General features: G+C 44.7%; 1 protein-coding gene across 2 annotated transcripts in view; it reads right to left on the minus strand.

The window, feature by feature from the left end:
• Positions 1–22,452, minus strand: part of sgcd (sarcoglycan, delta (dystrophin-associated glycoprotein)) — a 200,941-nt gene that overhangs the window by 69,615 nt on the left and 108,874 nt on the right. The window contains exons 1-2 of one of the 2 annotated variants that reach the window (XM_034607495.1): positions 21,444–21,723; positions 2,654–2,839 (exon numbers count right to left, since the gene is read on the minus strand). In XM_034607495.1, the coding sequence (XP_034463386.1) occupies positions 2,654–2,839; positions 21,444–21,446 (189 nt within the window). In that variant the 5' untranslated portion in view covers positions 21,447–21,723. Of the gene's footprint in view, positions 1–2,653; positions 2,840–21,443; positions 21,724–22,452 lie in introns of those variants that run through there. The other variant, XM_034607496.1, reaches the window with a different exon arrangement.

A 22,452-nucleotide genomic window follows, 5' to 3' on the forward strand; every position in this document is an offset into this window, starting at 1 on the left:
AGGAAACTCTCTGAAGACGTTTCAGACGAAGCTGCTGCCGCTCGGAGACGGTTCGACTCCTCGGGCTCAGATTCATGGACGATGCAGCGCGAACGCCACAGTGGGAGGAAACCTCCAGTGGGTGGTGGTTCTGAATCAAGCTTGATCCTAAGCAGAAGCATTTCAACCCTTTTTCTTAATTTAATGGGAATTCTATTAACTTTGGACCTGTAGTGCAAACTGCAGCGTTATCTGGATGTGTAGTTGTAGATGAGGGGGGTCGTCGACCACATACACAAACTATTAGTGTACTTGCTGTCCAGCCACGTGTAGTCATGGGCAACCGGCTGGGTACTGGATGATTCCAGTGGAGGTGGCGCCACAGAACTCAGACTGAAGATGGTAAAGAGCTTAAAGCGCTTATTAATCTTTGCCACTTGTAGATTTGCGTAAGATAAACGTTAAGATGGCAAAACTCGAGATCAACATGTGGCTGATGTTCAGATCAAGACAGAAAAATCCAACAATCCAACAATCGTGCATTCGGAGGTGGAGTCAGACCCCTACAAGGAAAATGTCCCTCGTTCTTGCAAATTAAAACCCACAAACTGTTTTGTTGATGAAGGTCTGGGACCAAAACATCACATTATAAGTTCTGATCTGCTCGTCCTACACATCTGTTCTGTGAAATAGATGTGAAAAGTGTTTGTAATTAACGTTTTGACGGAGAATGACTTTCAGCTCATGAACCAACATGTTTGACAAACTGACAGGAGGACGAACCAGGGAACCAACATGAGGAGAAATGATCTGTATCACTGAGTCGCTCAAACAAGCCCGTGGACGTGGGCGGAGCCGGAGAAGGACGGAGGTGCGTCCTCTCCTCGTCGGCTCTGATTTCTCTTCCTTCCTTTTCAAACACATCCACCGAACCCTCTTCCTCTCCCACAGTCTGCAGGCAGACACATTAGAAACATTAGAACGCTGCGAGCGCTGCGCTCTGTCAGAACATACGGCTCAGCATCTGAGAAACCGCTCTCTGATTTATGTAGATCTCATATTAAAGCCTCGCTGTGAAGCAGACCTCATGTATTATTCACAGCAGGCGCCACGTGCTCCTGTTTTTATGTGTGTGTTGCATCTGACTCATCACAGACACAGTGGATTACTGAGCAGCGGCAGACGTGAGGCAGACCGGTGCAGAAGGACGAGTGACAGCAAAGATTCATGTTGGAGGCAGAACTGATCATTGACATGTTCATGTTAACTTTATGAAGGTAAATGTCTGTTTTGCTGGTTTATTGCTCATTAATTGTCTGATTAAACCGACTGAATCCACCAGTTCGTAAAGTCTCACACTCCCTGGGGCCAGATGCATGAAAGACGAGATGTGAAACACGATGATGAACGACTGCATCACCACGAACCTCCAGTAGATACACGGTGCAAATGCTCTTTAATAAAACTAAATGCATTGATCATAAGGAACCTTCTCAACATGTTACTTCTCCACAAACTCGTGAGGATTTCCCATCATCAAACAACATTTAAGAACAATTAGAAAAAGCATATTTCTGCTCTTATTGTTGCAAAAGATAAACAATTTAAAATAAGGAATTAAAAACACGTCATCGTTGTCCAGATTTTCAGATTCTTTGACCCTGAGGAGATTATAACACAACACGACTTGTCAAATTCATCTTATAACTGCAGCTCAGGCTACATCTAGTTTAGTTGTGGTCAGGAATCTCGTGGTTGTGAGTTCATTCGATCTGTGAGCAGAAGAAACGTGTGTCTGGTCCACGTTCGATCACGAAGCCGACACGAGGAGAGACACAGTGAATCTGACTGCTCCTCCTGCTCCTCCTGCTCCTCCTGCTCCTCTGTGACACATCGGGCTGGAGGAGGTGAAACGCTTCAGTGGACGTTGTAAAGAACAGAGAGCGGCTCAGGTAGCATTTTACTGTCTGAACCCGTCCGGGCCAAATAGAAAAGGAACCGAGCCCGATGCACTTTGTGTTTCCCTCAAGGATTATTGCTTTCTCCGATTGCTACTTCGCTCTTTGTGCAATGCCTCAACGCTGCTGTAACACAATCATTTCCTGATTTGGGATCAATGAAGTACATCTATCCATCTATCCATCTATCCATCTATCTATCTATCTATCTATCTATCTATCTATCTATCTATCCATCTATCCATCTATCCATCTATCCATCTATCTATCTATCTATCTATCTATCTATCTATCTATCTATCTATCTATCTATCTATCCATCTATCCATCTATCTATCTATTTATTTATCTAATCTTGTGTTTGGAGACACAGTGACTTCTGATCGAGCACCGAACAGAGGCCCGGTTTGCAAATCAGGCTGTAAATCGTTAAGCTTGAAGTCTTTAGCAACAGCAGGTTAATTTAAAGCACAAACACAACAAACACTGAAAAGTTTCGGACCCACTGGAGTAAAACTGGAACACATTAGAAACAAGGTATGAAAATCCAACGGCCATTAAGAACCAAACTTCCACAAATGAATCAGCAGGAAACAAACATGACGTCAGTGTGAACCAGAGGAAAAACATCAGCCACACACACGTATTCCTGCAACACAACAACACACGATGACACTTTGACACCATGACTCCATCAGTGGAAGCAGCAGACTTACTATGGTGAAGTTCATGACCTTGAGGATCCAGATAGTCAGCGCCAAGTTGATGAGGATCAGGATCATCAGCAGCAGGACGAAGAAGTAAAGGCAGCGTTTCCTCCAGCCGTATATTCCCACTTTGTACACTTGTGGTTTCTCTGAACTCTGGACATTGTTCCTATGAGTGCACTGTTCCTGGGTCATCTGGGGGGGGGGGGGGACACAGAGAGAAGAAGAGCAGCGTTATGATTGTGGCTCCAGGGAAACGTCTGGAGGTCACTGGCTCGATCTTTCGGACACGTTTGCACCGACTACGTTTTGTGATTGTACAGTTCTGACCGTGCGACCGGGCATTTGTTCCCTTCAGGCGGCTGCTTCAGCTGCAGGGCATGAAGCCAACGCCGCTTTACTTCTATTAGATTTCTTTATTTTTCCAAACAGTTATTTAAAGCAGAGGAGCAGATTCACATGATAAATAATCTGCTTGGGTAAAAATAGTTCTCAACTTGAAAAGAGGGCTAAAGAGAAGAGGTGTGTTTCTAACAATGAGTTGAAGCGTGTTTTAAACAGTCGGTGGTCGGAGGTGAGGTTGGCGAGGTGGGGGGGGGGGGGGGGAGTTAGTTGGGCTCCAGAAGACGGACTTGAATCACAAGCAGGAGAAGCAGCCGACCTCCTTCAGCTGGCTTCACCCTGTCACACGTCCGGACTCCACGTTATCAGACTCAGCAGCTTTCCACACTCATGAGGATCGACCACGTTCACCAACACGCTCGGTTTTGCTTCGTCAGGAAGTTCTGGCGACGCAGATTTACATCTAGATGGTTTTAACATGACGCGTTTTGACGAAGATGCAAAATAAATCAATCCTGAGCAGATGAGCAATGTGCTGTGACCTGGTTTCAGTCCTGCTGCGTGTGTGTGTGTGTGTGTGTGTAAATATGCATCATTTGTTGTTGTTGAGCTTTGTCACAAAGAAACAAAATCCTGTTTCTTTGTGACAAACACATTCTTATTTAAATTAGACGATTAGGTTTTCAGGGCTTCAGGACTTTCCACAGTTGTCGCCCTGCTTATCGCGGCTTTGGGTCTTTGCACCTTTAATGCTACTGTGCCCTTGTATAGCAGGTTTCCATTTAAAATGACGACCTGCAGCATACACATCTCCTTATCTCGCTGTCGCTGCATGAACGAACAGGGGGTTAGAGACGGGAAACAATCAAAGAAGGGCGGAGAGACTGAGAGCGGAGGAAATCACAGAGTCTAGGAAAACAGAATGAACACGACGGAAAGTTTTAGCATCTCATGTTTGAGGTGTTCACACAGATTCAAACGACAGATGACGGGAAACTTTTACATTTATTGATTAATTAATAACAAATAAAGGAGAGAATATGTAAGGGATACTTTTCTTAGAAGCCGCCAAGTCGTGAAACTGGAAGAAAGCAAATATCTCAGGATGAATTCAGACACGATTAAGAGTTTAGAGGAGCTCGTCACAGCCAGAATACTGGAAACACAAGAAAATGCCTTAACAACTTTAAACTTCCAACACAAACTCTGGGAAAGACGCCGTTCATTTCTCGCTCTGTCTCAGACTTTTAGGAAAACATCGTTTAAAAGTGTCTCAGGAGAAAAACAATCACAGCCCCGGTCGACGGCGGCTTTGTTTACGCTCACTGCTCCGACTTCCCTCTCCCCCATCAGCCCGGAACCTCACGGAGATGTTTCCTCTTCATCTCCCGTCAAACACAAATGAAAATCCACACACAGACGAGGACGTCTCCATGTTTCTGCTGACTGAGTCTCCCCTGCAGCTCCTCACCCTCTGTCGCACCATTTGTTTCAGTTAGTGTGTAATCTGTGTGTGTCTGTGTGTGTGTGTGTGTCTGTGTGTGTGTGCGCGCTTGTCAACAGCGATTGGCTCTGGTGGTCCGACGTGCACGGGACAGTAAATTGTATTTTTTCCACAGAGTTATTAGGCCGTTATTATGGCGGGAAGCGAACAAAGCCTCCTCGTCTTCACGGCCAGACAATTAGAATCATCATTAATCGGCACTATCAGCAGATCAATGGGGCAGAGGGGGTGTAATAGAGTTATAGACCACTTATGGGGCAATCAATCAATGTGATTGCTAACTAAGCTGTGTTTCATTGTGCCGCAGCTGAGTGGCTGGTCGGGGGCGCTACCGTGTTGTGGTGGAGGATGTGTGAGGAATGTTTATGGCGTGTTATTTGTTCCAATGCTCACATGTGTCACGTGTCTGATCCTCACTCTCTGTACGGAGGCTCTGCAGCAGCATCATGGATCTCAGATCAGCACCGACGGACTGAATATACAGTGAAACAGCCAGAACTCAAAGACAGGGGCTGTACATCGCTGCTGTCACCTACAACCTGTACACCTGTGATGTCACCGTGACGAGTGCTGGTTCACTTTGCCTCGACCAATCAGCTGACAGGTGTACGGAGGCCCTGAGAGCGCAACACACTGCAGATTAACAAAACCATCCATTTGACATTCGGATCACATGTTGCGAGAGATTATCTCTTTATCGCTTGTGTCTTGATCGTGTATAGAGATGGACGACTGGACAGAATCATCTTGATCGCCCCCTGGTGGCTTGCTGCAGTCGAGCTCATAAGCCCCGCCTCCTCCACATCCAAACTAAAAACATCTGAGTTATGGTGTCTTTCATTTTAGGAGGTTTTTAAGACATTAATCTATTACGTTTGGTTTTAATTAGTTATTTGACGATATTAAATCGGGCTGAGACATCGTGATTGACAGCTGAGAGTCACAGCGGGGTTTACACCCCCCCCCCCCACTGTGGCTTCACTTGGTGGAGCCGTCACGTCGCCCTTGTTATTTACGGTTGTTTTTATAACCAGTGGTGTGTGGGACGGACGCTCACAGCAGAACCAGCTCAGTTCTCTCAGATACAAACACTTCAAACAGCTGTTGGATCAGTTCTCTGCTCCTCATCCGAAGCTGCAGCGAGGATGAGTAACGCTCCTGATCCGGCATCACGCTCGCCGTCTCACAACCACCGGCCCGAGCAGAGCGTCCTGAATGTGGTCGTGAGTCACGGCCGACACGCCGCGTTCCAACCCCAGCCTCGTCCAATCACAGGATCCGGTTCAGCTGACAGAGCTGCTCTGACATTTGTTTACACCAAGAAGCTTGATTATAAAAAAAAAGATCCAGACTCTGACAGGCAGGTTTTCCATTTCCTCTCTGTAGATTTGTTTTTCCTTCTTCTTTCGCGTGCTGTGACAGCCTCAGATAACTGACCCCCGAAACCGATATGAAACTGCAACTTCAAAATGAAACAGATCCTGTCGGGAAAATTCGCTAAGCCGGTGGCGGCGAGAAAATGTGAAGAAGTCACGCAACATTAAAGTCGTGAGATGGAGGTTTGGGGAGAAAAGCACAGAACAACGTGACTCGAGGTTTAAACTCTAAATACAATCACACTTATTTAATTACACGGCAATTACCTGCTATTGTCACTTTATGGAAAATCTTTATTTATGATCTGTCAGTGTAAAAAATTATAATTAGTTTGAATACACTGTGAGAAAATATTTCTGTTTGAGTCGTCACCTTTTCAATTGTCCCCTGTAAACATGGGCAGGGTAGGAACCAAAAGTGAGAGGAATGTAAAAATGAAACCTATTATAAGTGTAGTCATTGTTCGATTTGTGTGTTTTTGTCCTTCACATAGTGTTTTACATTATGGATCCACCCCCCCCGCCCCCCCCCCCCCCCCTTCGCAAAGTGCCTCACAAATCAGATAAATGTTGTGTAGTAACACAAGCGACTGACGGAGAAACGGTGCTCGATTACCGGCTAAATAATGGCCACTCTCATATGAGGTGTGTGTGTGTGTGTGTGTGTGTGTGTGTCTGTGTGTGTAGAAAGCTAAATTGAGAAGAAGGGATGAGGAAAAGTGGCAAATTGGAGGCAAATCAAATCATTGGCCTTTGAGTCTTTTTCCCTCCACTGCTGCTTTTGTTCAGCCAACTATTCACCGAGAGCCCGAAGAAAAGCAGCCGGTCCAAAAACAAAGTCTGTCTCTGATTAGAGAGAGAAATGAGCTTTTACAAAATGTTATTGGTTATTCCCGCTGCCAAATAGCCAGGCAGCTCCCCATTAGCACGTTTATAGACAACATGTGGATCGGTACCAGGGCCCGGCGGCTACTGCCAATGGATACGCCATTACCGCGAGTCCTACGACTTCCAAATGTATGAGTACACAAGATGGCCGACAGCCAGGGGCCCTTTAATGGCCGGTGCAGTTTGTGGGTAAACAGGCATGTGGAGAAATGTGAGCGAACATCTCCCTGACTTCTTCTGGTTGGGGCTGATTGAACATAATCTCCATTAGCTGCTGCATGCGTTCGGCCATTAGCGCTTCTCTAAATGGTTGTAATGTGAACATCCTCCATTCACGGGCCCCTGTTTGTGCTTCTCTGTCCCGTCTTCGTGTGTATTGGTTTTCTCTCTAATGCACCGAGCTCCCACCACGGCCATTAAGCAGCACTGAAGAAATCCAGTGGCCACTGTCCTGAATTGCTCCCCAGCGCTCTTCTGTCGCTGTTAAGTGTCCCGCTCCCTCGTCTGGAGAGCCCTCGCAGCAGTTCTCCCGGTTCTCACTGTGCGGCTGAAGCCCGCTTTTATTGTGTCCTCTTCATAACTCTGAGCAGCAGGAACAACAGAGAGGATCAGCGATGCAGCGCCGGCCGCAGGAATCTGACGAAACGCTGATGAAAACACAGTCTCCTCATGAAACCCAACACTTTTGTCTCAACACCATGAGTCGGCAACATCTCCTCAAAGATGCACATGGAAATATTCAACTCACGTTTTGTTTTGAAGCTTCTGTAACTACGTCGACCTTTTAATCTTTATTTAAATCAAAGAACTGTTGATTTGGTGCTTTCGGTTTTGAATCCTTTCAAATCACGTGATTCACTCGATAGGTTAACTTGTGCTTTATCGTTTATCAGTTTCCCTTTGAGCTTTTCTCTGTTCTTCAGTCCTTTCTCTTCTTTCCTGCTCTGCTGATCCGGCCCCAGAACCATGACTACAACATGCAACCTCACAATTAATAATAACGCTGGTGCACCCCCGAGTAGAGGAAGAGGAGGAAGAGGAAGTGTATCGCACTTATCACACAGGGTATTAGGAGACACAGTAGATGATGGTAATGAACCTTGACGTCGGTTGCCACCTGCCAATAAACCGAACTAAGAAGAAGTTAAAAACTCTTGTTGTACGCTTAATTAGCATTTTCCTAAAAAAGTATAGTTTAGTTTACAAAATAACTCCTCTCAGAGGCACATAGATTACTTTGAAAATATAACAAGCTGTAAAAGCTCATTAAAATGATACTAAACACTGGAGGTAACGTCTCACCTCTGCCCATTAGTGTCTGATCCATATCCGAGAGTTTACTCTTATTATACTGTGGAACCGTGAATCTCCTGTTTGATGGACACAGATTAAATGAAACTTTATTGTTCCTGCACCGGAGTCACTGAGATAAACACTGGTGTGTTTATCGTTCTCTGTAAATAAAGAGTTATTCGAGTGTTATTCCGAGCCGCGGTGGCTCTTCTCCTCATTAACACCGGGGCCACACACACTCGGCAGCTGCTTTCTGGCCCATTACAGACGAGACGTGCGCAGTTCACACTCACAGACACTGGAAAGGTCAAAGAATCACAGCAAACACGCTAATGAATCTGCTCCGGATCCGACGGCGCTGCTTTTCAGAGATTTAAACTGAAAACGAGGAAAGAAAAGGAGGAATTTCTGTGGTTTTCTCTCCGTTTATGTAAATAGTTCAACGTGCTCGTCAGCAGCATATTGTGGAGCTCATGATGAGGACATCTGTCGGAGCCTGTGTGACAGACGTGATCCCAGCTCTAGATCCACAGAGACGAGCGGCATCAGGTCAGGGCAGCGATGGAAAGCAGCTTTGTCACTTCACAGTTTAGTCGAGGAGGGAACTGGAGACAGTGGGAGCTTCTCATATCTCAGATGTTTTATCATAAAGAAGAATTCTGGGTTAGTGCAACTCAAGTGTCACTTTGTTTGTTTCTCTCATGTCTGGATTGAGTTCTTGTTTAGTTTCTGTTCAGCTCCGAGTTCAGGTGTGAACGCACTGAGGCTGCGTTCGAGATCCAATCACACACGAGAGCTCTGAGACGTACAAGGACCTGGTTTTATTACACGAGAGCTACTCAACGTATTTACACTGAACTTGGTGGAATAAACTAATTACATTTGAGTGTATTTTCACAATCTCAAACTTTCTGAGGCCAATTTCTCAGAGAAGAGTTCTTGGATCGAGATGAGAAGACACATTGAGAGAAGTGATTTCTACGAGTGTTTGTGAGGTGGTGCAGCCTGATTGAATTTAAGGGGACAACTGGGCCTCAGCGCAGACATGAGCTCTACTGAGTGACATTCTACTTTCTCATTTATTTTTATTAATGCATATATACACTCAGGTCTTGTAGTTCCTTTCTCGGTTACTGTTTTATTGCCACACGCCTTTAATATTTCAGATTCCCATCAGCGGTTATGATGCAACAGCTTCTCTTCCCGGGCTCCGTGTTAAGAAATGTATGAATACACATACTTCCACATACGGGCGCACAAGATAAATACTTAATCACTACCTCCCCCAACTCAAATTAAAACTGTATAAACATTAAATAAATATTATCAGAACAAGGTGGCACCAGCGTCTGGATCCTCATCACACATCTACCTTTCCGTGCTAAGCCTGTAAACCCTGAGGCGATGCTTAGCGAGCATAATTTACTTAATCTTTAATGTCACCGGAGCGAACTGGCTCCTCTGTTTGCACGACTTTATTATCGAGTTAAAAAGGTTCAATCATGACTGGATTTAAAGGGAGAGCGGGCGCAGAGAGAAACACACCTGAACACATCACTCTCAGCCGGAGAGACGACGGGGGAGTGACAGCGCCGAGCTGCGAGCCTGGATCGGCACCCTGCGGTGATTAAGATGCGTCGGACTTCAACCAGGCAGAGGACAAAACCCTCCGGAGCTTACTCGGAGAGGCAGGAGAGATGAAGAGGGTTTAAGCATTAAGGACAAGGATGGTGGGGGGTGTCGTATGAAGGGAGCTGAGGAATGAGGGGGTGGAAACAGGAAGCGACGGCAGAATCTGGACACGGACGCAGTAAGATATGGAAGCAATCACTCTTTCCAGCGTAAAGAGGCTTCCACGTTTCCTAAATATGTTCTGTCACATTTACAGAAATGTAAATTCACACAGTTTCTCTTTGGATGTAAAAAGTTCCAGCAGGTTTCTGATGTTTCTGAAGTTCGGGTGACGACTCTTCCTTTGTGCCATTGGGCAATATCCTGCTGGAAGATGCATTTTTCCAATCTTCAACTTCTTCTCCACTGCTAAAGAATTTACTGCGATTAACATTCCACAGCAGCAGCTAAAGGCTACTCAAGGCAAACCTTCTCATACGGCCCGGAGGCCCAACTGTCACTTCAATTATTAATCAAAGTACACACACTCATAGACATCAGATTTCTAAATATGCCAGATTTTCTTCATTATGATCCTTGAATTATTCCCTGAGAAATCAGAGAAAATGTCAAAACACTTCACGGATCAATGTCAAGTTCATTTCAGGCCCATGTTCCATCAAGTTTCAAGGATGGACTTGTTGACGACGACCTCTAGGGGGCGTCTCCTCCTTTGAATTGTCCGATGGTTAATTACCAATTAGCTTTTTCTATAAACTCTATAAACTCTTCCCAATTACCTACAATAGATTATCCAATACTTCATGTCAGTCAGGTGATGTGACGGTGAACTGTAGAATCTAGTTTTTGCGTCATCCTGCCGACAAACTAACAGACGGAGGTGAACACAACCGTCCAGGCGGAAGTATTTAATTAAAGTAAACACTATATCTCTGGCCTGTGTAATTAAATCACTATGTGGCCTTGTTCACCGCTGTGGTCGGAACGGCAAATTAATTCCTAACCGGAAAACAGCGATAGCGGGACGTCCACGATATTTGACACACGAGTACGAGTCCCGTGCTTTATCCCAGAGGACCGTGGTCCAAACCGCTGAACCATCACGGGCCGTCACTCCGGAAGTTACTTACGTTGAGTTAGTGAAGTGCTTAATGGCTTTTTAATAGACTTTAGTTTCTGTAAAATACAGAGTAAAAGCACGAGAACCCCGAATCCAGCGTCACAGCTCATTCCTCTTATGTAAATGGGTTTTTCTCGGTGAATCTCTGGAGCCGTTCATCACGTTCCGTCACTCGACTCTTTCCGTTTAGTGTCTGGTAGAAAACACTCGGCCGGGGCACCGTGTGAGAAAGCACACTTAAATCAATCAGTCCACCCATCGGCCTCATTAAGTGACACAGTTATCTGTCATCGCTCGAGAGGAAATTAAAAAGAAAAGTTAAACCTCAAGTGCTGCTGTAATGGAAGCTGGCGAGAGGGAAGGAGACTTGTGTGGGAGGAGGAAACAGAAGAAGAGTGAATGTTTGTGTGAGAGATGTCGAGCGTCCTCTTAGATCAGACCCGACACGGTGACAGGTCAGCGCCGCGCCGCTCGCCTTCGTCCCGGGAGAGAGACACTGATGCTAAATTGCCTGTCTCCTTCCCTTGCTCCCTCTCTCTCTTTCTCCCTCTCTCCGTTTTCTATTCTCTCCTCTCTCCGTCTCTCTTTACCCCCCCCCCCCCCCCTCCCCCGCTACGAGAGGCTAACAGCTTAATCATAATTGTGTCATGAACCATAAACACTCATACGCTCGGCGGTGGACGGAGCCCCGGGGGGAACTAATGGTGCTGAATAATAACAACCAGAACTTTATTTGCAGAGCGTTTCTGTTGAGAACTTTTTCACAGATAATTAATGTTCACATGCAATTAAGTTTATAGATAAATACAAAATACAGATTTCTTAGAGGCAAAAGCTAAAAAAAATACATAACTCAGTGAATTGAACTAAATTTACAGGAACAGGAACATTAACAAGCCCTGATATTAAAGTACATTCTTTTACTTCCTGTTTCCAGCGATGGAAAGAAACTGTTTTCAATACACGTTACACAAATGTTCCAACTCATCTGATGCTAACTGATGCTAACTGATGCTCGGTTGTTCGCCCTCGTTAGCGTTGCTTGTTTGACCGTGTGTGAGAAGTTGAATGTGCAGCCTGACTCCATATGTTTATGTATATGTATATGAAGCTTCTTTGCAATGATTCTGATCTTTTTGCTGCAATAACTTAATTCAAACCCACAAGTCGCGGTTTCTTCTTCTTAAGTTACTCAACACAACAATAAAAACAAATGTCTCCAATTCTCCAAACTCAAGGACGCACCAAATAGTTTTGGGCCCAAACCAAACCACGACTTTTCCACAACAGCGAGTTTAGAGTTTACGCAGCTGAGGTCAAAGTGTTTTGAAGAAGTGCAGCCTGAACACTTTGAAATGATGATTTCTAGAACTGCCTTTTTTTGCTTCTTTCTTCTTTTTCCTGCAATATTGACAGAAAACCTAATTTGCAAATACTCTTTATTCTTCAATGTGGCTTTATGGATAAACAGAACCCGGGATTTAGAGGCTGACAGTTTGTTTTCGGTTGGTCGAACCCCCTGCGGAGCTCAGAAGAAGTAGAGAAGCCCACAGCAAGCACCACAGTCGTGCTTCCAAGGATCCGTCTCCAGAACGCTGCCTTAGGCTGTGAGATTAATATTTATTTACTCTGCTTTTGGAAGGAGAAGTTGTGTGCCATCTTGTTGAGCCCCTGAAAATCCACAAGCTTCCTCTGAAAAATCCCCCGCGGACTCGTCCAATAGGCAGAGATCCAGCCAACGGACGCGCAGCTAAGCCAGTAGCAGGGTTCTGATATTTTCTGGATCACCGTCAATCCCTGTGTAATACCAAGGAAACACTGAAGTGACGGGCAGCGAGGCAGCGGAGCAGCCACTTCTTCTTTCTCTGAGCCAGCAGCTCCTTCCCGGGATGTAGCTTCAGTCGTGTTGAAGTGGGACACGGGAGCGTTTACATGACACAGGGCTGCTTCACGCCGGAGTCCAGGAACACAGCTTATGTGCTCAGAACAAAGAGACTGAATTCATCAAGTAACAAGTGAAGACTGGAAGCTGCTGCATCTCAAACACAGACATTTATTTAAACCTAATAAGGAAAGTTTGTAAGACCTAAGTAAATATGAAAAGTGAAGTGAAGTGAAGTGCATTGAAAGTCATCAGATGTAGATATTGTTTCTTCCTTGATATAATTTATTCTTATTAACTTATTGGAAACTAAGGTTCATAACAAGCATCTGCAGAACATCACGGGGCAGTTTCCTCTTCTGACTGTTCTTTACCAACCTCATGAAAAAGGTAACTGCCCCCCCCCCCGTGTTTTAAAAGTTTACCTCATGTTTCTTGGTGATTTGATTAACATCCACTAATTTGATTTACGTCACAACATTTTACTAAGACGTGTTCTGCATTATTTACTGTAGCTCTGCATCTCTCCTGTACAAAAACATCTTGTTTTACGACCTTAATTACTTAAGTGCATCTTGTGCTCACATGGTGCATATTTCTAAATATTTAATGTGTTTAATTTAATTAACTGCAACAGCAAAAGGGAAGGTCGTTTTAGCATAAGGATCCTGGTTGGTTTGTGGATGTGTCGCCATATGTCGGGTAAATGTAACCATGATCTTAAAGACGTTTAAAACTTGAACAAAGTTTTTCTCTTCTTGTTTCATCAATGAGTCAATCATCTGTATTTCACTGAGACGTTCACGTGCATCTTCATACAACTACTGACCTGAACAACTACTGACCTGAACAACTACTGACCTGAACAACTACTGACCTGAACAACTACTGACCTGAACAACTACTGACCTGAACAACTACTGACCTGAACAACTACTGACCTGAACAACTACTGATCTGAACAACTACTGATCTGAACAACTACTGACCTGAACAACTACTGATCTGAACAACTACTGATCTGAACAACTACTGACCTGAACAACTACTGATCTGAACAACTACTGATCTGAACAACTACTGACCTGAACAACTACTGACCTGAACAACTACTGATCTGAACAACTACTGACCTGAACAACTACTGACCTGAACAACTACTGACCTGAACAACTACTGATCTGAACAACTACTGACCTGAACAACTACTAATCTGAACAACTACTGATCTGAACAACTACTGACCTGAACAACTACTGACCTGAACAACTACTGACCTGAACAACTACTAATCTGAACAACTACTGACCTGAACAACTACTGACCTGAACAACTACTGACCTGAACAACTACTGACCTGAACAACTACTGACCTGAACAACTACTGACCTGAACAACTACTGACCTGAACAACTACTGACCTGAACAACTACTGACCTGAACAACTACTGACCTGAACAACTACTGACCTGAACAACTACTGATCTGAACAACTACTGACCTGAACAACTACTGACCTGAACAACTACTGACCTGAACAACTACTGACCTGAACAACTACTGACCTGAACAACTACTGACCTGAACAACTACTAATCTGAACAACTACTGACCTGAACAACTACTGACCTGAACAACTACTGACCTGAACAACTACTGATCTGAACAACTACTGATCTGAACTTTCAGAAAACAACTCATCCACTGAAGCTGGTGCTGGGCGCCAGCAGAGGATCATTTTACAGCCACTTCTTCTGGCTACAGCCTGAAACCAAACTCTGCAGGTCACTGTTATCCGGATAATCACAATTAAATACTCTTCATTAACTTATTTGTTCACTACTGGTGAAGAAATTGTAGAAACCAGTAAAACCATCGACAGCCGAGGCGGCTAACAGCTCGACCTGTTGATGACGGACGCAGCTGCCCTGTGCTCTCCTTGGTAACCGCTCATTATCTGAGAATACCTTATGGTCTCCACAATTCAGACAATTCGGGTCCGACTCATTCACAACAACAGGAACATTTTACAGACATTTTACTAGGAGGCTGCAGGAGAAGATCCAGAAAATGTCCAGAGACACTGACTCAGACATTTGTTCTCACACACAGAACATCTGGAAAGTTTCCAAACATCAGTGCAGGTCTGGGAACATCTCATGTGAAGTCGTGAACTGTAAATAATTCATTGATTTCAGGTTTTGCGTTGACACTGAGCTCCACTGCTGGAATGTGGAAGCTCCTCCTCCAGCCTCCTGCCGTCACCAGTCACGATATGAAAAGACTTTAATAATTACAGACCTCATGGTCCTCGATTCATAAACAGAAGAATGAGTCTGAGCTGAAACTCACCAACTATCGACCAGCATCCACCTTCCCTGCGCCGGCTGCACGGAAGCTCATTTCATTTATTTTTCAAGAGCACTTTTACCCAAAGTGCTTCACAGAGACAAGGGCCCTTCGGTTTGTGGCACAAGTGGCAACAGATAAAGAAACCGACTGAACCTGCGGCGCTGCAGCAGCCGAGAGGAGGAACTCAGAACCTGATGGAACATGACACTCGTCAAAAGAGAGGAACCAAAAGTAAAGCTGGAAAAGAACAATGGAAGAAAGAAAGATAATCCTTTCATATCTTATCATTTATACACAGTTTGAGTGCTTTGTGACGAGTGTCCTTCAGGATCCTGAGACGTCTTTAGAGGAAGGTGAGATACTGGAGTCGTAGATTTGACCACCCAGGGTGAGCGTCTTCTTAGTTTGAACCATTAGACGACACCGGGTCAAAGGTTTGGACGCTTCTCGGCGTGGGATTGGAAACCAAGTGTGAAGATTTGTCTGCTAACTTTGAAGCTCTGGAGTTGAAATGTGCTTTGATTAAAAAAAAAAAAAAGCACCTCCACAGAGGATTCTGGAGCGAGAGAAGATTTAACCGACGTGAAATGTTCAACTTCCTGTCGTGTTCGAACCCTTTGTCTCTGTGATAATCCTCAAATTTAATCTGTTTGTAAATTTAAATGTGTCAAACGTTATTATCGTATTGAGGAGTTGCTTATTCATAGAAATCCACGTTGCCAAGCCAACAGCGTAGTATAAAAACACTGTGTATTAATAATAAATCTCCACATTAGCCAGAGTTTAAACACGTTAATGTGGGTTCAGTGATTTGTAATAATATTCAAGGCGTTGAGAGAGAATGTCGTCCTAATGATGAAGGTTTCTCCCGTTGCTCTGGATCGCAGAGTCGTGCCAGCAGCACACGGTCAGCAGCACATCGTCTGAGCAAGGTCACACTGGGATGACATGTTGTGTAACTGCACGTTTCTGTGGAGCTCAGAATAACTCAGCCTCGTAACGGCCCGATTCTCTTGTCTGCCTTTTAGTATTTTTCATGTAAAGTGTAATTTCATTCGGGATAAAACCCGGTTTTCAATAATCTCCCCGACCGCCGGGTCACGAGCCGACTGACTGATGGCGGCTTTGACTTCCGTCTGCACTTGAAAGACGGTTTCCTGTAAACATCTGTGGTATTTACTGCTCAACACGCTCATCCACCGCGCCGTTATAGGTGCTCAGCTGCAACTGTCCGTCTTCTCTCAAGCACATTCCACATTCATTTGTATGCACGCCGCTGGGTTGTTTGGGAGTCTGGGACTATTTAGAACAACAATTTTTATGGTAAGTGCCAATCGGTCATGCCGGAGTCTCTCAGGGACGGGATGGAGTTTAAAAAAAAGAAAAGAATAACAGGGTAAATACACAAAAGGAAGAAAGTGAGAAATGAGGGACAGAAGTGGAAGAGACAGAGAGACTGCAGATATCAGGAAGGAAAGAGTGAGAGAGTGGAGAGGAGAGAGAAACACAGGAGAGGAAGTGATGGAGGACGAAGAGAAATCTGTGTGTTCCAGAGGAAGGAGGAGGAACAAGGAGGTCCTGCCCTTCAGATAAAAAAGGTTCAGATTTATCCTAACATTTAATATTTAACTTCTCTTTGTACATTGTGAGATGATATTGCTGTAAACTCGTCCTTTAAAAATCACAGATAGATGCTTTTAATTGTTTTAGATGGAGCAAACGTTTCTCAATAACAAATCTGAAAACACTGATTTCTAGAGAATGTCAATCAATTCTCTGAAACTATTTTTTGTTTTTCCCCTCAGGGCCACCGTCATGTTTAAAATCATTTAAACTAAAGTGAACCTTAATTCAGCAAATCACAGAAACAACCGTCACGACTTCCTTCAATCCATAAAATTGGAGCTGATATAATCTGAGTAAAACTTTAACAGCCACAGTAATAATTCCCATTTGCTGGATTCAGAATAAACTCATTGATAAATAAATCAAACTGCACAAAGAGCGACACCATCAGCAGATCGAACCCAGCAGAGCGACCACTCAGTCTGTCCATGAAACACGTTCATCTGGAAATAGATTTGTGTCATTAACAATTCTTGGTTTGATTACTGAGAGTTTTAACTTGACGCCTCAGAACTGAGAGGGAAGTGAACTCTTCTGTTTTCTTAAATACAGAAACATGATTTGAACATTTCCCATTTGTTGTTGCAATCATAGAATCCGGCGTCGCACAATCAGCGAGGTAATAGAACGAGAACCGACAAATCAACAATCAACACCTGAAGAAAAAGGTGGAAAAGAAATCAAAGTGCAGATCCCAACTTTCTTTATAGATTCAGTTCTTATTGGATTCATTCTGAGGCGTGAGAGCACATCTCAGCAGAAGCAGTGATTGACCCCCGGCTCTAATTATATTTGTCTCAGTTTAGTGGAGGTCTGAGGCAGAGGAGCTGTAATGATGTGAAATGACAGCGAGAAGAACTTTCCCCCTTAATTGACCTGCGTGATGTCTGGATCGCTCGTCAACAGAAAACAAATACTGAGCGGACGGTGATGGATGGACCCGCGGGTGTCCGCTCCGCTTTTCAGATGCAGCTCATTACTTGGAAAGGAAAACAGATGCAGACAGAATTGAGCAAACACACACGTCGGTGCGTCGCCGTGGATACAATTTCAGCATCTCTCCACCTTACGTGTCTTTAACAAATCCCCGTGGTTCCCAGCACTCAGGCGGCGTTTACCCTCCGGCAAAATGGCCACAAACATGGAAATGACTTTGCCGAGCGGAAGTGAGAAGAGCTCGGCTCGGCTTCGCCCGATTCCCGCTCCGACGTCTAATCCCCAAATTATCACTCGCTCAGCAAATCCCCCCCTTTTCCTCTCCTGCATCACTTTCCTCCCTCTTTTCACCTCCTCGTCTCAGACTCCTCTGCCTCTCCTTCGCCCTCTCGGCTCCCCCCCCTCCCGAAGCTTTGCCCCCCCCCCCCCGTCTGTCTGCGGGAGGGCGGAGATAAAATGAATAATAGAAACACGGCATGGAGGAAGATTTGATCTGTAAAATAAATCCCCTGCAAAGATCACAGCTGTTTCATTGAATGTCATTATGACTCAGGATTTAAAGTGCCCGTCTCAAATGAAGAATATAACAACACAAACCTTTCTGAAGGGGTAGAGGAAGATGTGAGGAAACTAGGATGAAGGACAAAGTGCTGAAGGGGAGGGATCACAGAGGTCGGGGGGGAATGTGAGCTGCAACAGTTTGTGGAATAATGAAAAATAAAATGTGTTTCCTCTTCACTTCTTCCTACGTTCCAGAAATAAAGAAATAAATAAAGTCAAAACTCTGCCGTCTTGTGCCAAAGAGCTGATTCATGGAGGTGGAGCCAAAGCATCAAGATCCAACCGATACACAAACTATTAAAAACTCACTAATAACAGTTTACATCAGTAGTTTTAGACCCAACAAACCACAACCTGAAAAAACAACAATTAACCATTTCACAGGAAGTTAACAGGCAACCAGTGCAGATACAGGAAGTAGCCAGTCCTCACCAGGAAGTAGTCCCGGTACATAACCCTCCTACACGTCTTCTCTTTAACAACTTTGTCTTGTCTTCTATCATCTTCCACTTCCCCCCCCCCCCCCCCTCCCTTTAGGTAACACCCTTGCTCTCCTAAAAACTACCACGTTGTTCGTCATGAAAACATTTAAAACAGTTTTAAAATAATAATCATCATCTGGAGGAAAACGCTCTTCTGCTTTAACCACATCCCGCTGCTGCTCTGTCTGCCGTCTGTTCAGCAGCACAGCAAAAAAACAACTTGGTGGGTTTGAGTTGATCTGATGAGAAACAGACTCTGCTCGTCTCTGCTGCGGCTGCAGAGACGAGCTGGAAGAGGATCAAATCTACTGAGTGCAAACTGTGGACAGCTCTCACTGCAGTCAGAGTCAGAGAGTGAGAGAGTGAGAGAGTGAGAGAGTCTCAGAGTGAGGGAGTCTCAGAGTCTCAGAGTCAGAGAGTCAGAGAGTCTCAGAGTCAGAGAGTCAGAGAGTCAGAGAGTCAGAGAGTCAACATGTCTGAACTGAACCAGTGTTTAATAAAACCAACATGAAAACCGACGCCTGCAGGTTTTGGAAAAACCAAGGACACTGAAACAAGTTTTAAAAGCATTTTTTAAAACTACAGCAAAATAAATATTCATCTGTCTTCTTTAAAACCCCGATCATGATATCAGCTGTTCGATGCTCCTACAGGTCCGAGTTAACACGCTGATGGAATCATCAACAACGACGGAACAGTTCTCAGTGGAAACAGGAACATTGAGACGTAGGATTCACGTTCACTCCTGTATATTTTCTTTTCCTGTGTATTTGAAGTCAGTGCCTGTGAATGTGTTGCAGTTGTATTCGCAGGTTCGACTGTGCTGAGGTAACAGACACTCGGGCTCACAGAAGAGACAGTGAGTCGGGGGGTCGGGGGAATATCTCAGCTCCTAAAATAACCGTGTGGAGCGACAGCTGCCGTGTGTCCGGCAGCTGGTGGTCTGCGCTGCACGTCAGTCACACTGGAGGGAAATGGACCGAGGAGCTTTCCTGACGGCCGAGACAACTTCAGACAAATGTAGTGAATGTGTAAACATGTGAGAGGCTAAAAATATCTGCTGGACGCTCACAGGAAACAAAAGCATCTGTGGATTTCCTCCGTCTCCTCCTGTTACTAATTAGAGAAGGAAAAACAAAGCTGAGTGTTTTTATGGAGAAACATGAACTCACTGCCTCAACATCATATTTGTTATAAAAACTAAAGGTTTAAATATGAGATTTGCAGCTTTGTGTTATCATAATATTTAATTGTTATAATTGATCTGCTTGAAGCCTCCGGACCCACGGACACTGAATGAATCCTAACTGCAAGAAATCAAAGCTCAGGATTTATGTGTAAAGTCTGATCGTTTGTTTGCTGCTTTCCATCGAGTCAAAACATCATAAAACTGGCGCTGGCATTTCTCTCCGTCATGTCGCCGGTGACAGGAGGAGAAGGAAACATCAAACTGGCAGCTCGACCAGTCCGGCCTCCATGTTCTCTGACCCTATGACGCTTCATGTCACCATGTTCACTGCTTCATGAGTTTGAAGAATCAACTCGCGAATATGCTGCAAAGTGTGAGAGAGCCTGAAGGCGACCAAAGTTACTGACACGTCAGAAATAAGATTCTTGCATTTTCCGTTGCATGATAAAAAGTTGGGGCGGCTGCGGCTCAGGAAGCGAAGAGGGTTGTCCGCTAACTAGGAAGTTGGGGGTTTGATCCCCGGGTCTCCAGGCTGCTTTCTGAAGTGTTGTTGGCCAATGGCCGTGCCGACAGAGCATGAATGGTGTGATTGAAAAAACACTGCAAAGAAAAACTCTATGAAAATGTGCAGGACTGGTTTCTATTTGAATATATTTAGTCAAATCAAAAATTTGCCCGAACGAGCAATAATCTCCAAGGTTATCAGAAGTCACACTGAGGGGAACGTGAATATCTGAACCAAATTCCATGGAACACAGAAACTCTGTATGAAAACGTAGAGAACAGGTTGATGTCACTGTGAAGAACTATAAAATACACGTAATTCACCATTCATCACGTTTTATAGATAAAGTTATTCGTACAGAAAGTGTATCGTACTAAACCGTCACTTCATCTAAAGACTTTCAAACAATATCCAGCTCTGATTGGACCTAACAAACCTTCACTGGAGACGCGTCCATGTAGCTGTTCAATCAGAAATGACTTATTCAGCTCCTCAGAAACAGAAGCAGAACGAGATCCCCCCCCCCCCCGCCCACATCACACGTAGTGTGCAGCCGCTGACCCCTCCCACCGGGGGCAGTATCACACTCCTCCTCTACACTGGAAGCTCGTCTGTCCACACTCGGCTTCTTGTTACTTATTTATAGCAGCTTGTCTCCCTCAGGGACAAAGTAATTGAAACCAAATGTGTTGCCGGGACTGATCTGGGGTAAGAGGGGCGGTCAACCCAACCTTCTTCTTCTTCTTCTGTGTACACAAACCACACATTGTGTGTGAGGCAGCAGGAGACGCTCAGTAATTCACTGTTCCTGCAATTTCACAACAATTTCATTACTGGAGGTAAAATGAAAAAAGAAAAGTTCCTGAGCTTCAACTTTCTCAGTTCCAAGGAAATAAATGAATTTAACTGCTTCGGTCTCCGGGGCTGCGTACGTGTAAAGTGGCTTTAATGGTTTTTCTTTGCTCGCCTTCCTCAGAGGAAACCAACAGAAAAAACTAAATCTTATTCCAAAAGAAACTAAAAGAGCGGAAGCTTTAATGTGGTCCACTAACGCAGCTCAGCCCACCAGCAGCGTTAATGAGCCCAAACCAGGCAGCGAATCCAAACTCACCATGTTTGCTTTCTTGTTTCCTCCTTCCTTCTCCCGCTGCCTCCCGGTGAGCTGCACAGAGTGAAGTGGTGTCAGGCGGATGGAACAGGGACTGGGTTGTTTCTGAGAAGCTGCGTGAGGCCTTCACTGACCAGCTCAAAGTCACTCTCTGCCTCTCCCCTCCCCGCTGCCTCGCTCCCTCGTCAGCTTTTCCAATAACAAAGTGCTCCCGCCTCTTTTGGTGGAGGCCCTGAGTCGCTGGCTGTTTCCTGGACGCCTGGTGGACTCCTGTGACCCGGCTGCTGTCTTCCCTCCCGTCCTGCTCTCTCTCTCTGCTGCTGCCCCGGCCCTCTGACTCGCAGCCCTGCCTTCCTGCCACATTTAGAACCACAGACACATGTGGGCCTCTGGTTTGAAGTCTAAAGAGGCGGGACTTGCCTGAGAGTGTTGTGTTGCCATGACGACACCTCCTTTTTCCTTTTTTTAAAATTCCAGATGTTTGAGTCGGGGCCGGACTCTGGAGTTTTATTAGCATGTGGGGGCGTGTTTGGATATATTAACTTTTTCCATATGTTCAGTCGACTGGGTCTGTTACGTGTCTGAGTTTTATTCAACAGTTTCTCAAAGGGAGGGATTTTTTAATATTGTATGTTTGTGTTTTCTTGTGTCAAATGATAAAAAAAACAAACAGAAAAAGTATTATTAGTATTATATTATTATGATTTAATTAAACTTCAGGAGGGTTTGGCAGGTTTGTTTTTATGAGTTTCTTTTGAAGGAACTCACAAACAAGCGGCTGTATTTTATTAAGATGAGAACTTGTTGAGTGCGTCAATAAGTTTAATTTGAATTACTTTCTTTCTCACAAGTCAGATCGAAAACACTTTAACTCTCAAACACAGACTGTTTATAAGATGGATGACGAGAAGCCAACACATCTTGATCGCCCCCTGGTGGCCGGCTGCAGTAGACCGTGAGTCATAAACCCGGCCTCCTCCATGTTAACTGGTGGGACAAGGACCAAAATAGA

The sequence above is a fragment of the Hippoglossus hippoglossus genome, chromosome 14 (assembly GCF_009819705.1).
Source record: "Hippoglossus hippoglossus isolate fHipHip1 chromosome 14, fHipHip1.pri, whole genome shotgun sequence".
NCBI lineage: Eukaryota > Metazoa > Chordata > Actinopteri > Pleuronectiformes > Pleuronectidae > Hippoglossus > Hippoglossus hippoglossus.